Source organism: Mytilus californianus, unplaced genomic scaffold (assembly GCF_021869535.1).
Source record: "Mytilus californianus isolate M0D057914Y unplaced genomic scaffold, xbMytCali1.0.p SCAF_5, whole genome shotgun sequence".
Classification (NCBI taxonomy): domain Eukaryota; kingdom Metazoa; phylum Mollusca; class Bivalvia; order Mytilida; family Mytilidae; genus Mytilus; species Mytilus californianus.
This window is the reverse complement of record NW_026262701.1, coordinates 68,186,340-68,203,632: the sequence shown is the minus strand read 5'-3', so window position 1 is coordinate 68,203,632 and position 17,293 is coordinate 68,186,340. Positions and strand designations below refer to the sequence as shown.

At 31.3% G+C, this 17,293-nt stretch overlaps 1 protein-coding gene across 1 annotated transcript; it reads left to right on the top strand.

Annotated features, from left to right (window-relative positions):
- The first annotated feature begins 1,316 nt into the window (after nucleotides 1-1,316).
- LOC127702740 (inositol 1,4,5-trisphosphate receptor type 1-like) lies at nucleotides 1,317-16,990 on the top strand. The gene is made up of 16 exons (XM_052207045.1): nucleotides 1,317-1,412; nucleotides 3,433-3,537; nucleotides 3,798-3,911; nucleotides 4,627-4,704; nucleotides 5,414-5,546; nucleotides 5,753-5,862; nucleotides 6,160-6,276; nucleotides 8,127-8,277; nucleotides 10,042-10,141; nucleotides 10,410-10,464; nucleotides 11,258-11,358; nucleotides 12,812-12,911; nucleotides 13,677-13,784; nucleotides 15,886-16,022; nucleotides 16,518-16,585; nucleotides 16,932-16,990. The coding sequence occupies exons 1-16, from the start codon at nucleotides 1,317-1,319 to the stop codon at nucleotides 16,988-16,990; spliced, it is 1,632 nt and encodes a 543-aa protein (XP_052063005.1).
- The last annotated feature ends 303 nt before the right edge of the window (nucleotides 16,991-17,293 follow it).

Sequence of the window (17,293 nt, the reverse complement as noted above, 5' to 3'; positions counted from 1 at the left end):
CTTTTTACAGGTAGCAGCAAGTGGAGAAAGTCAATATGACGATGCTTTTACAATACAATATGTAGAACAATACCAAATCACAGAATTCAACTTCGCATCAGGAATGGTACCTTTTCTACTGAATCTTGTTGAAGATGTAAGTATCAGCATGTATGCTCTTTTCCCCCTTTCAAATCATGTATAGTTTATCCAGTTTAGTTTAAGGGAATATTTTGCTTTTCATTTAACGTACTTTTTGTTTATATTTTTACAGAGAAAGGAAGGACATTACCTCAATGCTAAGAAGACACATACCATTTTAACTGCTATGGAAGAACTAAGGAAATTTATGATGATAAAAGACCTCCCAAGTAAAAACAGACAGAAGCTAATGCGAAACTTGAGAGTATGTATGAAAAACACGCATACCACACGTTTTAAATTAAACAACATAACGATCGAAAACAAATTAGTAAATGAATATTAAGAGATTAAATTAAAGTTAACAGTCTTTATGTCTCGAGTCTTAATTACAATTTTACACTGGTCTCTGCGTTATCTCTCACTTATATAACATTTTATTGAATACTATCATAAAATATTTAAGTACATCCATTCGCGTTATTTTTGAAACTCCAATTATTTCCCTACTTGTTATTTAAAAATGCATTCCTTTTTAATGTAACTATTTCTGACTTTTTCTTTTTTTTTTTTCTTTCAAGATAATAGATTTGTTGGTGAAAATATTGCAATGTCCATTAGATGGAAGTCATGACGAACAAAATCTAATACATGTATTTAAAGAGGCATATGAAATACTGTATACATACATGATTGGAAAGAGCAGAAAGAATGCGTTGTATTTTGCAAAGTATATAGAATTCTTCCAGACGCAGTTTACGCAAAAGGTATTGCAATATTACGTTTTTATTAAGATTGTCTCTCCTATACCGCCCTTCCCCTACGATAATGAATTTCCAAAATGGTGTAATCTGCTTACTACATCATTACAGCTATATTAAAGAACACATAAGAATACAACAATATTAGTCTGGTTATTAAATTGATAACCATTTAAAAGTGATTGAAAAGTTAGAAAAAGAACCAAAATTAAGTATTGACACAGATAAAAGTGAAGAACGTGATATCGGTAAACAAAACCATTCTGTAATAATGTTTATTACAAGGGATGAATTATTTTCTCATTTTTTTTCCTTCAACTAATAAAATGTCCAATATCATATTTGACGACAGAATGAGATAACAATGTTTCAACATCAAAGAAAGTAGGCATCGTTTATGCATTTCAGGGTGGAATCGGATTGAATGTTGCACAAATGATAGTAGAACTAATTAGAGACAAAAGGAAAATTGTAGACAGAATAACAAGAGAACAGATTGACGAATTTGTTGGACTTTTACAAAAGTCACAGGTACTACTTATTTGATACTGTCTATATATTTTAATGGGGTTAATGTTGCTCACTCTTTAGTTTTCTTTGTAAAATTATATTGAATATTATCTATCTTTTTGTCTTACTCTCTTTTCGTTTTGTTGCTATTTGAAGTTCTTTGACCTAAGTATAATATCATATGCTTGTTATCCTCTTTCTTTTACAAATGTTCAAAGCTCTGATTCCTTGTCTGGTTTTGGGCTATACTTTAGGACCCTTTGGTTGATCAGCTCTTTAATGTTTGTATCAGGTTTTGGAATTTCAAATATTTCGGCCTCGAGAATCACTGAAGAGACATTCATTTTCGAAATACGCATCTGGTGATGTAAAATTGGTACCGTTTATTTTATTATAACCTAGTGTAAAAATATGGGTAACGTTTATAGTAGCCATATGTGTAATTAAGCGCTATTTAAAAAAAGAACTTTACACGAAGCGTTGATATGCTACATCCTTATTTTTTTCAGCAACTATAATACATATAGCTTTTTGATGTGTTATACTAAGCTTCATCTGGTTATGCCATACTGTGTTACACGCTTTTAAATGCTTCTTTGCCCCAAATTGATATCTTTAAATTATAAAACATGTATGACATTTTCGTCAATCTTTTTTTCGAAGGTACTACAAGGCATTATCTCGTTTTATTGATTAATTGATTGATTAACTGGTGTTTAAAGCCACTTTTGACACTATTGTGATATTTCATGACGGTCAGTTTTTATTGGTGGAGGAAGCTGGAGCACCCAGAGATAACCACCTACCTTCGGTAGGAAAACTAACAATCCTAGTCAATTAAGATTAGAGTCGAGCGCCACTTGCAGGATTCGAACACTCACAACCTCAGTGTTGACAGGCTAGTGATACAGTAGTATGACTTCTTAGACCACTCGGTCAACAAGGCCCAATCCCGCCAATGTGTTGTTGTGCTGTGGTCATTTATTTTGTATTCTTGTCTTTCATTTTTGCTTATGTGCTTGAAGACCCATTGGTAGCCTTCGGCTGTTTTCTGCTCTTTGGTCGGGTTGTTGTCTCTCTGACACATTCCCCATTTCCATTCTCAATTTTATTTGTCTATATGCCATTTTGTTTTTCTTTGTTGACATATTTGTTTGTTTTTATAGTAATTAAGATTATAACAGAATGTTGACTGCTATTCCCCTATTTTTGACATTTTTACCTATTATGACTATTTGTTATTTTCACACATTGTTGTCAATATAGTGGAATTTTATGCGACTGTCATACAGGTGAGAGGTTTAGCTAGCTATAAAACCAGGTTTAATTCACCAGTTTCTACATAAAGAAATGTCTGTACCAAGTCAGGAATATGACAGTTGTTTTCCATTCGTTTGATGTGTTTGAGCTTTTGATTTTGCCATTTGATAAGGGACTTTCCGATTTGAATATTCCTTGGAGTTCGGTATTTTTGTTTTTTTTTTTACTTTTCCTGCTTGCCCTTTCGTATTCATTAGTGTTGTTTCGAAAAGAAAAAGACAAACCAGATACTGTGAAACAAAATATATGTTTAACATAGGCACATGTCAGGTAAAAAAAGGAGAAAAGGTTTAAAATTAGTTATACATAAACGAAATATTAAGCAATTTCAGTTATGGCAAATGTTAGGTCTCAACGCTATGTCAAGTAATTATTTCAGATAGCGCACGATATTTGTAATAATTATTAGCGTTTTTATTACATGATTGATTACTACTACGGGGGTTGGTAAACGCCATTGACTGCCCATGAGGGTCTTGCACGGTTAATTGATTGGCTGTTGATAGCTTTTATTACAGCTAGCGTATACAGATAGTACAGAGAACATCGAAGATATGTTGTATATATTATAAAAAGTGATTTTATAACAGATAACGTTTTTGTTACGCATTGAGTTGCAACAGACGTTTTTTAAACTACTTCATTATACATTTTCTGGATTTTTATCCATAACAAAAACAACAAAAACATTTTTATAGCATGTTCTTTATTTAATTTCTAGAACTACAGATTTCTAGACTTACTACATGTACTGTGTGTTTGTGATTCCGTTGCGATTCCTAATAACCAGTCTTACATCGTCAAGAAATGGTTACAAACTGAACAGGTATGGATTCTTGTGATAGTAGAAACATAATTCAGTTATATAGATACCATACCTGGATAATTGGAAACGTATGAGACATATTCTGATACACATATTAATATTTACGTACATTTTCAGCCCTTTAACCTTACAAGTAGCAATTATTTAACATGCTTTGTTAAAAGTCTTTATTTGAAAATGTGGAGCAACTTAAACCTTTTTATTCCTTTGTACAAAAGAAGCATCTGTATTTCATTTAAAATGTTGAATATTATGTTTAGGGCAGAGGAATATTTCTAACTGCAAGAGGCCAAGATATCAACAGACAGCCAAACATTTTGTACATTACGACCGATAGTGGAGCAACGTGGAGAGCACTTCATCAGTTTGTCGATGTAAGTTTGTAATATTCAATACGATCAATGAACTTTTCTTTATATCTAATCTTCAAAAGAGTGTTATAGACTCGAGGCGAATGAGAGCTTGACATATCATATATCTTAGACACCTGTATTTTGCTGCAGACAATATGTTTCCCTCTAGATGTCATTGTCGTTCGGTTGCTTTCTTATTAACGTATGCACAACATATTGATTTAATGATATTTAAAAGTATGCGTTCATAACGCAGCACAATGCATTGGTTTTTGAACGTGTCTTCATTGATATCCTTTCGGAAAAATTTGCTCAATAAATTACATATTTGCCTTCAAATGGTAGATTTACTCACTGTCCGTTTATACATTTTGAAATTATGAAGAAACTAAGGTTTCAACTCCCTCAGGCAAAGTTGAACTTAGATGAATTAGGCTATTTGAAGGTAAATCCAGAAAAGCGCTTCGGACGCATTAAATCAATAACGTGTTATTTTCATTTTTTACAAGCAGATCTATTTTTACTTTCATTAATAACACTTAAAGCCTAAAACGGGAGATAAGTCTTGTACGCCGAGAAAGCCAAGAAAAAAATAAATGATACTGGCCACATTTGATTATTTAGTATTCCGAGCCACAGTGTTATGAGTAATAATAACTGTCGATAATGTTAACATAAATAAAGGCAACAGTAGTATACCGCTGTTCATAAGCGATGGTGAAATTTACTCTTTCAGCCTTCTGACGAGGAGTATGACAAAGATCAACATGATTTCTTTATCCATCAGCTTGACCTTTATAAAGCTCTCTGTTTTGTAAGTAAAATAATTACATTTTAATAATCCATATGCTTATGTGATACTATATTCCCGCTCGTAGAATTGTACAGTATTTTGTATTTCCGTCCATCAGTTCTATCATTCGTTGAATTGTACTGCTAATTCAAATCACAAATCCATCATGCAGTAAGTTCTTGTTTGTGGGTTGATTTACATAGCGTGCAACTTTATGTTTGAAATGTTTCTTTCCATTCTCAATTTTATTCTGTCGGTCATTACTACGACCGATTGATAAAGGAATAACATCACCATAATTTCCTTGGCAAGTTAGCATAATACTGACAATACTTAAGAAAAAAAGAGACTCATGACAAGCTATTACTAGGATGTGTATTATATGTTTGGTGTACTTTATATATCTAAATATTTTATTTTGCCACTATTTGTCGTACAAAACTATTTTACGTTTGATTAATCGATACAAGTTAAACTTAATGTTGTGTATCAGCTATATTCGAAATAAAGTTATTTAAGCATGAACATTATTCTGAAGACGCTCAAATAGGACATATTGTCGACAGGAACCCACCTAAAACCGGTAGTGGATCCAGATTTGATTCAATTCCTGCTCAATTAGTGACAATCATGGTGTTGCCCTTAGGCAAACAACGAAGATCACAATATTTGAAACAATTTTTTTTCTGTTTGCGTCAATTATTTCCTTTTTTTTTATTATTATTTCTAGGGGAGAAACGATTATACAATTAATATGCTGACCAAAGAACTGAGGTACCTGACATGGGAAGAAACATTTCTGTCACTGAGATCAACAATTTTACCTGATGCTATTAGAGCAAAATATTGTGATCTTACAACATGTAAGCAAAACAAAGCCACCTGTCTGAAATTTAAAAAAAGAAATATAAGTTATAATTACTATTGATAATTTTATTAATTTTTCTTCAAAAGTCATAACTGTATAACTTATCATTCGTAATTGTTTTATTGATATTTTTTGTCACAAAATGATTATTGATTTTTTTATTCGAATTTAAAATTCACTTATGTATTTCAATTTTTGTAGGCATGTTTGTTGATACGGGTAACAACTATTCAGTATTAGACCATCCAAACATATGTTTCATATACGAATATGTTGGATCAAAAGACGAAGAGAAAAGCCAAGGAGATTTTGTAAATATTCATTTTAAAGATTAAATATTGTCCACCTTGTTTTTGTAGACATCGCAAATCATAGTAGCAACGTTAAAAAAATATTGACTTGTTCCAAGTTTCATACAAGTATTCATTTTTAAAAGGACAAAAGTATAGTTTTGTCATAGGTTTCAAAGATTTTCTTAATGTTCAATTTAACATTTTAACATTTAAACAAATTACTTCTAACTTTTTAATAAATAAAAATAGTAAAAAAAAACTAAGTATTATACAAGCTGTGTGTGAACTTTTTCACTCTGATCTTATTTTTTGTAGGTTGTCAAAGAGCTTGTTGCCATTTTCCCCGTTTTAAGAGATTGGATTGCTGATTTTCTTGATCAGAATAAATGCATGTTTGCGTGCGATATAGGCCATAACATGCTTATTGAACAGGTATAATAGTGTATATAATGATATATCTATAAAAAATAAAAATTTAGCAACATGTTTATTTTTTATATAAAGGCAACAGTAGTATACCGCTGTTCGAAACTCATAAATCGATAGAGATAAAAACAAATCCGGGTTACAAACTAAATCTGAGGGAAACGCATCAAATATAAGAGGAGAACAACGACACAACAAAAACACAACATTAAAATGTAACACACACAGAAACGAACTATAATATAACAATGGCCATTTTCCTGACTTGGTACAGGACATTTTAAGAAAAAAATGGTGGGTTGAACCTGGTTTTGTGGCATGCCAAACCTCCCGCTTTTATGGCAACGTCAAACACAACACCAAAACGACAACATCACATGACAGGACCACAATACAAATAAATGGGATAACATATAGGACAAAGAAACACACGAATAATAGCTAGCAGAAGGTACTAGGCTTAAAATTCAATACGCCAGACGTGCGTCTCGTCCACACAAGACTAACCAGTGACGCTCAGATAAAAAAAGTTTGAAAGCCAAAACAAGTACAAAGCTGAAGAGCACTGAGGACCAAAACTTCCAAAAAGTTGCGCCTAACACGGCCAGGATTTTCTGCATGGGACAAGAATATCCTTTTTATTTAGAATAATTTATAATTTTGCAAACAGTAAATATTATAAAATGACTATATAATAGATATACATGATAAAACCAAAGTGGGGACTAACTACAGAATAAAAACGGATACATTACATAAAACAACTTAATCCAACATATAAAAATACACAGCCGAGTTAGCTAAAGCCTCAACGCACAAAGTGACGTCATATTTGAAATTCTAAAAAAACACACAAAGTGACGTCACATATGAATTTGTAAAAATATTTCCCAAAAATAAGATAGGATTAGGATTGATTCAAGATAGATTTGTAATACTGCCATTACATTTATTAATAACAATGAAAATTACAATACTTATTAATATCAAATTGTGGTAGTAATTAGAAAATTAATTGTATTATCTAGCTATGTCGGTGTTTCTTCTGAATCAAACTGTAAACCAAATATATCGTATAAATATTGTTGAACCAAACTAAAATCTAATAAATGAAGGGGGTGATTAATTATCTATACCATAACACACGAATATAACAGAAAATACGTTAAGACATTTGACAAAATCCGACGAGAACAACAAATATAACATCAAAATTAAATACATGAATTTATCTCTGTCTTAATTCTCTAATAAGAATGAATCGAATACAATACAAAAATCATTTAGTTACAATGTTGGCGTCTAGATGATATTCTTTCTATGAAATGGTTCGGATCCCAGTTTGTCTTATTAATATAAGTCTCTATCTATAATCTATAATTCATAATGATCTAAAACAAACTTCCTCATACTTAGTCATGTAAAACACAAACTTGAATGAAAAATCGAAAAAAATAAATCACTTAATACTTGTCATTTCTACGTAAATATGCATCCCTGACTTTAAATGTTTAGGTTTGAGCGTATTTATTGAAATTAAATCCAGAAATGTCCCTCAGACGCACGAATTTTATAAATTGTTATTTTCATTTAGTGTACCTAATTCATTTATATAACGAAATCTTATTAAGCTTGTTTTATGATATATTTTTCAATCTAAGAGGTTGTCATTTTTTATTGTATTGCTTATTTGAACTTAACTTTTAAGTCCCTATTGGTTTTCACACTGCAGTTTTACGTGAAGTAGAATTTTCATAAGCCTTCAAGAAAATTGTTGCAGAGAACTTGTCGTAAATTAAAAGTTTATGACTTTATCTGATTTTGTAGAATTAAATTTAAAGAAATTGATGTTGTAGGTTGTGCGTCTGCTATATCATTTGGTAAAGTTTGGATACTATTTAGACGCTGAAGATGTTAAAAACCTTTTGCCGCCATTACTCAATCTGTTGGATGGAAGACACGATTTTCCATACCCGAGAGAAAAGGATAAAGAAAAAAAGGAAAAAGGTATGGTCATAAACTTCTATAAATATTTTATTACCGGAAAGTAAGCATGCCGGTTCTTTAATTATGAATAAAATTTGCACAAAGCTATTCTTGAAAGATGATTAAATCTGCTTCAAATTGGGCTTAAATAAATTGAAGAAATTGAAACATAATTTTCGCACAACTAAATTGTCCCGAAGTTGTTCCAAAGTTTTAGCATAATTTACATTTTGACAAATATGCATCAATAATAACAATGCGCAAAGGTTTCAAACATAATGTTTGCATTGTCGTATATAATGACTAAAAGGGGTAATTCGTAAATTTACCTTTAAACAGGAGAAACGTAAATAAGTGAAGATCGCTTTTAGTTAAAAAAAGAAAACAATTCATGTTAATGTTAACTCATATTTTCATGTTTTCTATGAGTTTAATGTTGATTTAAATATACAACAAACATGCATCGGCATATAGACTAAGTCCTCATATCTCTGTTATTTCACGGAACATAACAATATCTATCTATACTATAGAAACAAGGGACTCGATTCTGCATCATCATATGAAATACAAATCTTTCAGTCGATAATGTACCATTATTTCCTTGATGGAGGCTTGTTGCTTGCACATACATTTACTGTTAAAGTTGAAGTCATCTTGTCGAAAGTTTACGGTCGTCATCTTCTTACACGAAAACAGGATAAAATGGAAGAATGACTGAATTCAATACTACAGAAGTTTTGCGGTTACCATCACGAATTGATTGACCGAAACGATGTGTTTGTGTCTCAACTCGCTTGTTTTTGATGTTTTTAGATCTCTTGATACCAGGATAGTCATCTAATCTGTATTTTCACCTATTATGTCTTATTACCTATTGCGACATTCTGGCTGAGTTTGGATTTACATGGCGGATGATTCATTTACAGCAGGAGATACTAACCTTGTCGACGCACACTGTCTCGCTTTTTTTGTGATTCATTCTCATTCATGCTATTCCTTAAGCTTTTGTTTATTAACTTGATTTAAATTTTCTCAATTGACTTATGAAAATTTAACATCGATGAACTACTCTTGCTTAAATTCAGAATGTTTGAATGCCTTGAATTCTTAGGATTATTGTTGTTCATCACTATAGAGTATTGAGGTTAAAATGTCTTGTCTTCAAGGTCAAGGTTACAAACACAGTTTCAAATGTACAATGTCCCGTCCGACTGATTCTAATGAATGCCACAAGAAAAATGCGAGGCTTTACTTTGTTGTGTGTGTTGTGATTTAGATAACTCTGATGCAAAAAAAAACCTAAAAGATAAACTTAAGGCCAATTACAGTATAAAGTTTCCTGATATTATCTAATACGTTATGGTGATTTGGGAGATATGAAAGGGATGTCTTTCTGAACGGGTCGACAAATATTTTTACATCTATCACATTATTACAGCACTCCTTTTTCTACTCTTTTCTCCTTTTTGAAAAACCTAGATCCACTTAGATATGGAACTAGTTAATTTTAGCTTCAGTGTTGCATCATTGTTAATATAAACCACAGCAGTATTAACATCCGCGCATTTATTATCAGCAACCACCCCATCACAAAAAAATATTTTGCAGTACCTAGTGTTCATATATATTTATTTAAAACTTGTGCGAATTACTAGTATATATTTTTTTTCTATTTTGAAGCAAAAACCATAACAAACATGACAAACCACCTGGTAAATTAAATAGATTCTTCAATTGAACTCCCGTTGTCCATTGATACTATTTCTTTGTTGATCTTAACAGATTACACAAAAGAACAGAAAAAGTTGGTGACAAAATATCAAACTTCTGAACGCTGGGACAAATCTCCAGAGACTGAAGCTATTGTCAATGCCAAATACCAGTACGTATTTCAAATAAGATTAAACTGTAAACCTTTTTTTAGATATGGATAGGTATTAAGAAATGCCCGTAACTCTAAAAAAAATCTGTGTTCTTTATCTGCTTCTCCTCTTAAATATTTGCAAACAATATATTTGGATTTTAATAAAAAAAAAATGAAAAAATGAAAAAAGGCGTATGAGCATGATAATTATAACATGTCTCTTTTAAAATTTTGTTCGTATGAAAGCTCGAATTGATTTTATATCATTTCTTTCCTTTCTTAAAAGGGTATTAGAAGTACTTGATCTCCTTCTGACTTATCAAAGAAACTCAAGACTTCAGGTAAGAAGTTTGAATCTTTAAACTATCGGTTATGCACTAGTTTTACGTGAATCAAAGTTAAACTTACTGTTGGATACGCATACCAGGATTTATCTTAATCCAGAATACAATTAGCTTCAATATATTGGAATCTTTATTAGCAAAATATATTGAAATAGAATAGCAAATATCATCCAAGGTCAACAGTGTCTGAGTGAGTAACAGCGTAGGTTTTTGAAAAATTCAGTCGAGAATTTATAAAAACAACTGTTATTTAAAAATATATCCTGAAGCAAACTCTGTGATTACTGGACGTATATTATTACCCTTAGAGACGAAATGTCACAAAGGCGAGATATATGAGCCCCTTAGTAGTAAATAAGAGCAGAGCAGATTCACAGTTATTTCTTTGTTCAATATATAAAAAACTTATACACTCCGGAGTCAATAGTCGGTTAAATGAAAATCGGTATTCCGAAATTGTATTGTATTAACTGTGGAACACAGTTGATTTGCCTTCTCTTACCTGCAATCTTCTGAGAGTTTATACCACAAAAGTTAGTGAGTTGGCTGTGCTGTTGGATTTATCATTTTTGATTGCCCACTTGGTATCTTCTCCCCTTATTTCCAGCGTAGGATAGCAATACAAAAGCCTACAGTATTAAGATCATATACTAAGTTCTTTCGTTCAAAGTTTACTTGTTCTTTACGATAGATGCATTTGAAAGACATCATATTCTAAGATGTTTTAAAATAAGCACCGATATTACATTGTTTAACACGAAACAATAAGACGTATTGTATATAATTTTAGAGTTTTGTCTCCAAGTTCAAAGCAGCTGAAGAATCAGGTGGTCAAAGAAATGTACAAGAATCTATGTTGCGAGATTCATTCAACCCTCATGATCAGTCGAAGTAAGTTAAGCACAAAAAGTATATTAATATATATATATATATAGGGCAACAGTAATTTACCATTGTCCAAATTCCAGGAATAGAATAAGAAGACAATATATATTTTTTTAGCAAAATATATCAAATGTTTCAAATAGACATTGCATGTATTATTTTATATTTATATGATTAAAATATTGACTGTAAAAGCAGTATATATTTTAAGAACTTGGTCTGATTTTAAAAAGTTCAAGATAAATAAGTTGACCAAGTGAAAAGCAATATAGAAAAATCTATTTTTCATTCATCAGTTGCTATTAATGTGAAAATAAAATGTTATAACATGCTCGTCTCCAACGAGGGTGGTCGTGGGTTCGATCCCAACCCGGTCAAACCGAACACATGTTCATTGGAATTTTTGCTTCTCGGCTTGGCATTCGATATTTAAGAGCAAAAACAGGTATGTTCGGAGTAAAAATCATATGCCCAAGTGTGATACACTTCATGCGGACTGTTACCTTGTGAACTAGCACGTTTAATATCCATCTTAGAGCGTCGGTCAAGTACAAAGCAGAGTGCATATTCTTATCATTTTCATATATAAATAAGGAGATTAGGAAAGATTGCCAATGAGACAAGCATCTTACAAAGTCCAAATGAAGTGGATTTAAGGAACTGTAGGTCACCGAACGTCCTTCAACAATGTACAAAACACATACCGTATAGTCAGCTATAAAAGGCCTAGTCATGACAAAATGTAAAAAAAATTAAATCGAGAAAACTAAGGGTCTGATTAATAACACGACTTTTAACGAAAAACAAATATAACAGATATGAACAACCGACACCTTCCGAATTACTCGCTCTTAACTTGGGACAGTAAAACCGGTACCTTTTTCGCGTAAACTATGCGGCGGAGATGCACATTTTTTTGGACAGTGGTGTAGCAGCACAATATAAGAAAAAGTCTAGCGTTTGATATTGCCGGGTTTTATAAAATTCCCCCTTTTAATTTACCTCAGAGTTTGGTATTTTTGTTTTCTATTTAATTTTGTTAATACTTTGTTTTCTATAAAATCTGTTGGAATGATTGAACAGATTTGTACGAAGCAGAAGAACTAACATATAAACAATAGACACAAAGTACCGATCTAAAGTACTCACAGTTACTGAAAGCTAATTTAAGGCGAGTTAAAACTAATAAATAAATGGTGTTCTCCATGACTAAAGTATCAGTCAGTTAACATCCCATGGATTTATTGTAAAGACGTAATAAACCGTTTGCGAAAAGCATGGCCAAAATATAAGTTAACAGACAATTAAAGCACGTAACTTATCCAAAACATCAAAGGCGATTTTGACACTCCAATAAAAAAAATTCCTAATTCCATTATTTTCATATACTTTGTTACTTCGGTACTGGTATGAAAATAGAATTAAAATATATGATTATACATGCACTTAAATTCTCCAGGAAGGCATTGTCTTTGCAAAGAAAAATAAACAAAGAACTGAGAGACATGTTTAACCAGTCGGCCTTATTTGATATGGATTTTCTTACCAAAGTATTAGTGGTAGGTAATTTACATATTATATTAACAATATGTTTGTGCAGTCATCAATAAGACAGTTACTCACACAATAACATAACATATAGTTTGTTGTTGGCATTATGACCTGTTGTATGATTCGAAACAAACGTAATTGAAAGAGATTACATGATAAACGGTGTGTATGCGGATTGACCTTCTCTCCTAAATGAAGTCTTAATAGTTGTGTTAGTCGCTAAGATGACATTTAGTTTCTCTTGTAGGATTTTTAGGCGCAAGGTTCATTTTTCAGTGCATCTAATATAATTCTCGAGTAAGTTCCTTATCTTCAGCATTTAGTTTACAAACATCATTATCGATTTCCATAATAACTACATGCTTTTGTTTACAAATCCTCCCCTAATTTTACTATATTTTTGTATGCTTTGGTGTTTGAGTTTTAATGTCCCCAGTGTGTTAAATTTCTGAACAAATTTTGCTATTATCTTAGTCGTCTTGGCACTTTTCTAGATTAAACTACTGTTACAAGTTTTTACATTTTATGGTAGTTGTAAATTCAAATTAGAAGAAATTAAAAATGAACCTACAATATATGATATGAAATTGTTAAAATTGTGGATGCCATTATGAACACCTACTACATATTAAAAGCAAGAAAATTTCTTAGGTTTTTAGGTTCTGTAAAAAGAAACAGATCAACATACATTTTTTTCCAATATCATGATACATACAGATACTATTTCTGCGTGTGTGAATGTTTTGATGTTATTGACATAATTTTTTTTCCAGGATTTATCAATGTACAAGTACAACAAAATGATAACGAAATCATTAAACATCTTAAACAAGCTGTATTCATCAAAGACAAACATGTTCAAGCTTTCCACAAAAGCTCAGGTATTTGATTTTAAAAGATAGTACGGACTGTTTATAAAAATTATAATTTTGGTTTATCCTCTTGAATTTTTTTTTCTTTCAATTCAATCTTTTTAATTACATTTGATTTCGTAGAACAATAATAACACTACTATTTCTTAATTTGGTAACTCCCTCTGTTGTCACACTAGTGTGTGTGCCTCGAAAACAGTTTGTCGTTGGTCGTTAGTCCGTTTCTATGAATGTTGGCGTTTGTTTTTGTAGCAGTTCTGTGTTCATGTTGTTTCGTTGTTTTCCTCTTATAGTTGATGTGTTTCCCTCGGTTATGGTTTGTGGCCCGGATTTGTTTCAGTTAAATCGATTTATGACTATTGAACAGCGGTATACTACTGTTGCATTTCTTTATCTATCACAGCTGTGGGTCAACTAAAGACTTTTGAATTGTTGTTTGCCTCTTATAGCAGAGACTTGTTGGTCCAGACTAAAAATTATATGTCCTATTTTTTTTATAAATTGTTACATCGTGAGCTAGACACGGCATTGAGCCCTTTACACAAAGTACGCTAATTCAAAATTTGAAGGAAATGTTTAAAAAGAGTTAAAAAAAAGGGATTCATACTGTGTCGAACAGCTGATATTTCATAAGTCCATTTATCTGATAATCGATTTATTGGCTTGTATTTGTGTGGTTTTCATGATAAAACAAGCAGTTTTTTCTTTTTCCATCAGCAAACCGGAAAAGTATTGACAAGATAGGGTCAAACTTATCTGACAAGATCGGGTCAAACATATCTGACAAAATTTTCGGAATTATGGGTCCTCAATGCTCTTCAACTTCGTACTTTATTTGGCTTTTAAACTTTTTTGATTCGAGCGTCACAGATGAGTCTTTTGAAAAAGAAACACACGTCTGGCGTACAAAATGTCAATCTTTGTATCTATGATGAGTTTATTTATCATATTGGTTCGAATAATATGACGTCGGTGATAAGTCCGGGTGATAGTTATTACGGCCTGGTTAACATATCTGATGTCACAAAACCGTGATATGTAACTTTACACATTGTTGTCAATATAATGGAATTCTGTTCGATTGTCATACCGGTGACAGGTTTTAATTCGTTTGATGTGTTTGAGCTTTTGATTTTGCCATTTAATAAAGGACTTTCCGTTTTGAATTTTCCTTGGAGTTCGGTATTTTTGTTATTTTACTTTTTATGAAGAACTGAGCAGTAGGAAAAGCTTTGAATTATGAAAAACAAATGGGTATCACTGATTTTTCTATTCGACGAATAGATGTTAGTAATTTCTTATTTTATTGACTTTGTAATAAAGTAATTCGGATAATGTCGCAATAAATTCTTACGTCATTTCTTGCTTTGACCTAACAAAATTATATATTTAATTGGAGTGTTTACTTATTAAATGAAAATATAGAAGGGCTGATCTTATCAATTAGTTGTATAAGATTATTTTAAATGTTTGATAACTTTTTATATAAGGTTTTTCACCTCTGCAAGTACATTAATTAGAAACAAGACATCATAACAATGAACATTAAAGCTGTAAGCAACCGTTACTGTATTCTTAAATAAAAAACCAAGGAAACTGATTACTCTGGCCAAAATGTCGTACGAACATTATTTCAGGACTAAAAACGTTACTGTTGAACTTATTTACAGGTCGTCTGGATGATTTACACCTCATACGTTGTGGACGCTAGTCCATCGTTGAAGGCGCTATGGTGAACTTTGCTTCCTTAGAATAGCTAGCTAGTATCTTGTCCAGTTAACCAGAAAAATATGAATAATCATATTTTCATTTAAAATAAATATGGCTACTAAAACATTCGGTTTTATTTCTTTTTTTTTTCTTCAGACAAAAGTATTACACTTTGTATGAAAAGCTAATCACGCAAGTTTAAAATATATGATATTGATTTATCTTGTTTGGCTATATAAACCTAATAAATGTTGAATTTATATATTTGCCTAACATCAGACCAATTTAAGGTTTCTGATATTGTATGTGCGTTGGATTTCTATAATCGGCCATTTGGATCGCTATGTTCCCACTGTTTTTCATTCCGATATAGTTATTTAAATTACTGAACACTTTATAGATTTTACTAACGCAAGATTCGTCGAGAGTGCACAGAGAGGTATTGAAAAACATGCCCATCTTGAGACGATTAGCCAGAACAAAACTAGACGATCAACAAGTGAAATTGATGTGTTCTATTCTGGACGATTTAGCCGAGTAAGATATTTCTTATGACATTACCTACAAATATTTATATCTCCATATGAAAAATATAATTGTTCAAAAGATATAAAGGTCTATACCATGTGGAAGATACCAAAAAAGGTCCAAGGTAGAAGAAATATCAGACACACAAATAAAAAAGTCTGCTATACTCAGAACCAAAAACTGCACAGCATGAAATGTGTTCTAATTTGTAAGGATTTTAAATAGGATAATGGTCGTTTAAAAGTCTGAAAGTCTGAAATAAGGACGAAGAAACTTGAATTATATAATTATTACATGATTGACAGGTGTATGCTATTACATTTAATCAGAAAACTGATTTATTAAACAAAATCAATCGTTTAGAGAAAATAATCTGACTAAAATACAAGTCCTGTGTCCACGCTTCACATGATCTTTTATTTATACAGATTGGTAGAAAAAATTCTTTAATAATGAAAAAAAAGAGAAAAGGGATTTATCAACCTCACATTTTGTCATTATTAGATTTTGTCACCTTCCAATGACTCCTGATGAACCACATCCAATGAATCAGAATATCATGATAAGTAATGGTAAGTTTATTATGAACATTATAAAAATAAGGAGATGAGATATGATTGACAATAGACATCTATCCACCAAAGTTCAAATAAAGTGGATGTAAGCAATAATAGGCAACCGTACGGTGTGCAACCGTACAGTGTGCATGTCTTTCATCTGTAAGTAATTTTGTGAATCTTAACAAAAGAAATTTGTTGACTATTTGGAAATGATACTGATTTAGGCATATTTATTACAAAATTAGCATATAGGTACTATAGATAAATCGGTTCTTATAGTAATAAAAACAATCATCCTTTGTTGTCAAACTATTTAAAATATAATTTTCAATAGTATCTGTTAGGTTTTAATAATTAGATAAACGTCTTTATGATATGGAATCTGATTCTTCTTTGAAGCGATATCTTGACATATAAATTATTTGAACACTAATAGTTGTCGCTAAATGTTTATATTATCATCACAAATGGTTGTATTTATATTCATATATGGTGATAAAGTAGTGTGTTCGCTAGTATACATTTAAATAGCAAATAAGTGTTTTGTGCTTTGAAATCTAACAGTTTTATATATTTGGAAAGGAAACCTTAAATGTTTAAAAGCGAAAACCATATGTTATTCATGAAGAACATTTTTCAATAAATTGTTAATTACATTTTTTACAGGAATTCTGACGATCTTATTTGATGTTCTCACCCAAGACATCGATACAAAACTTT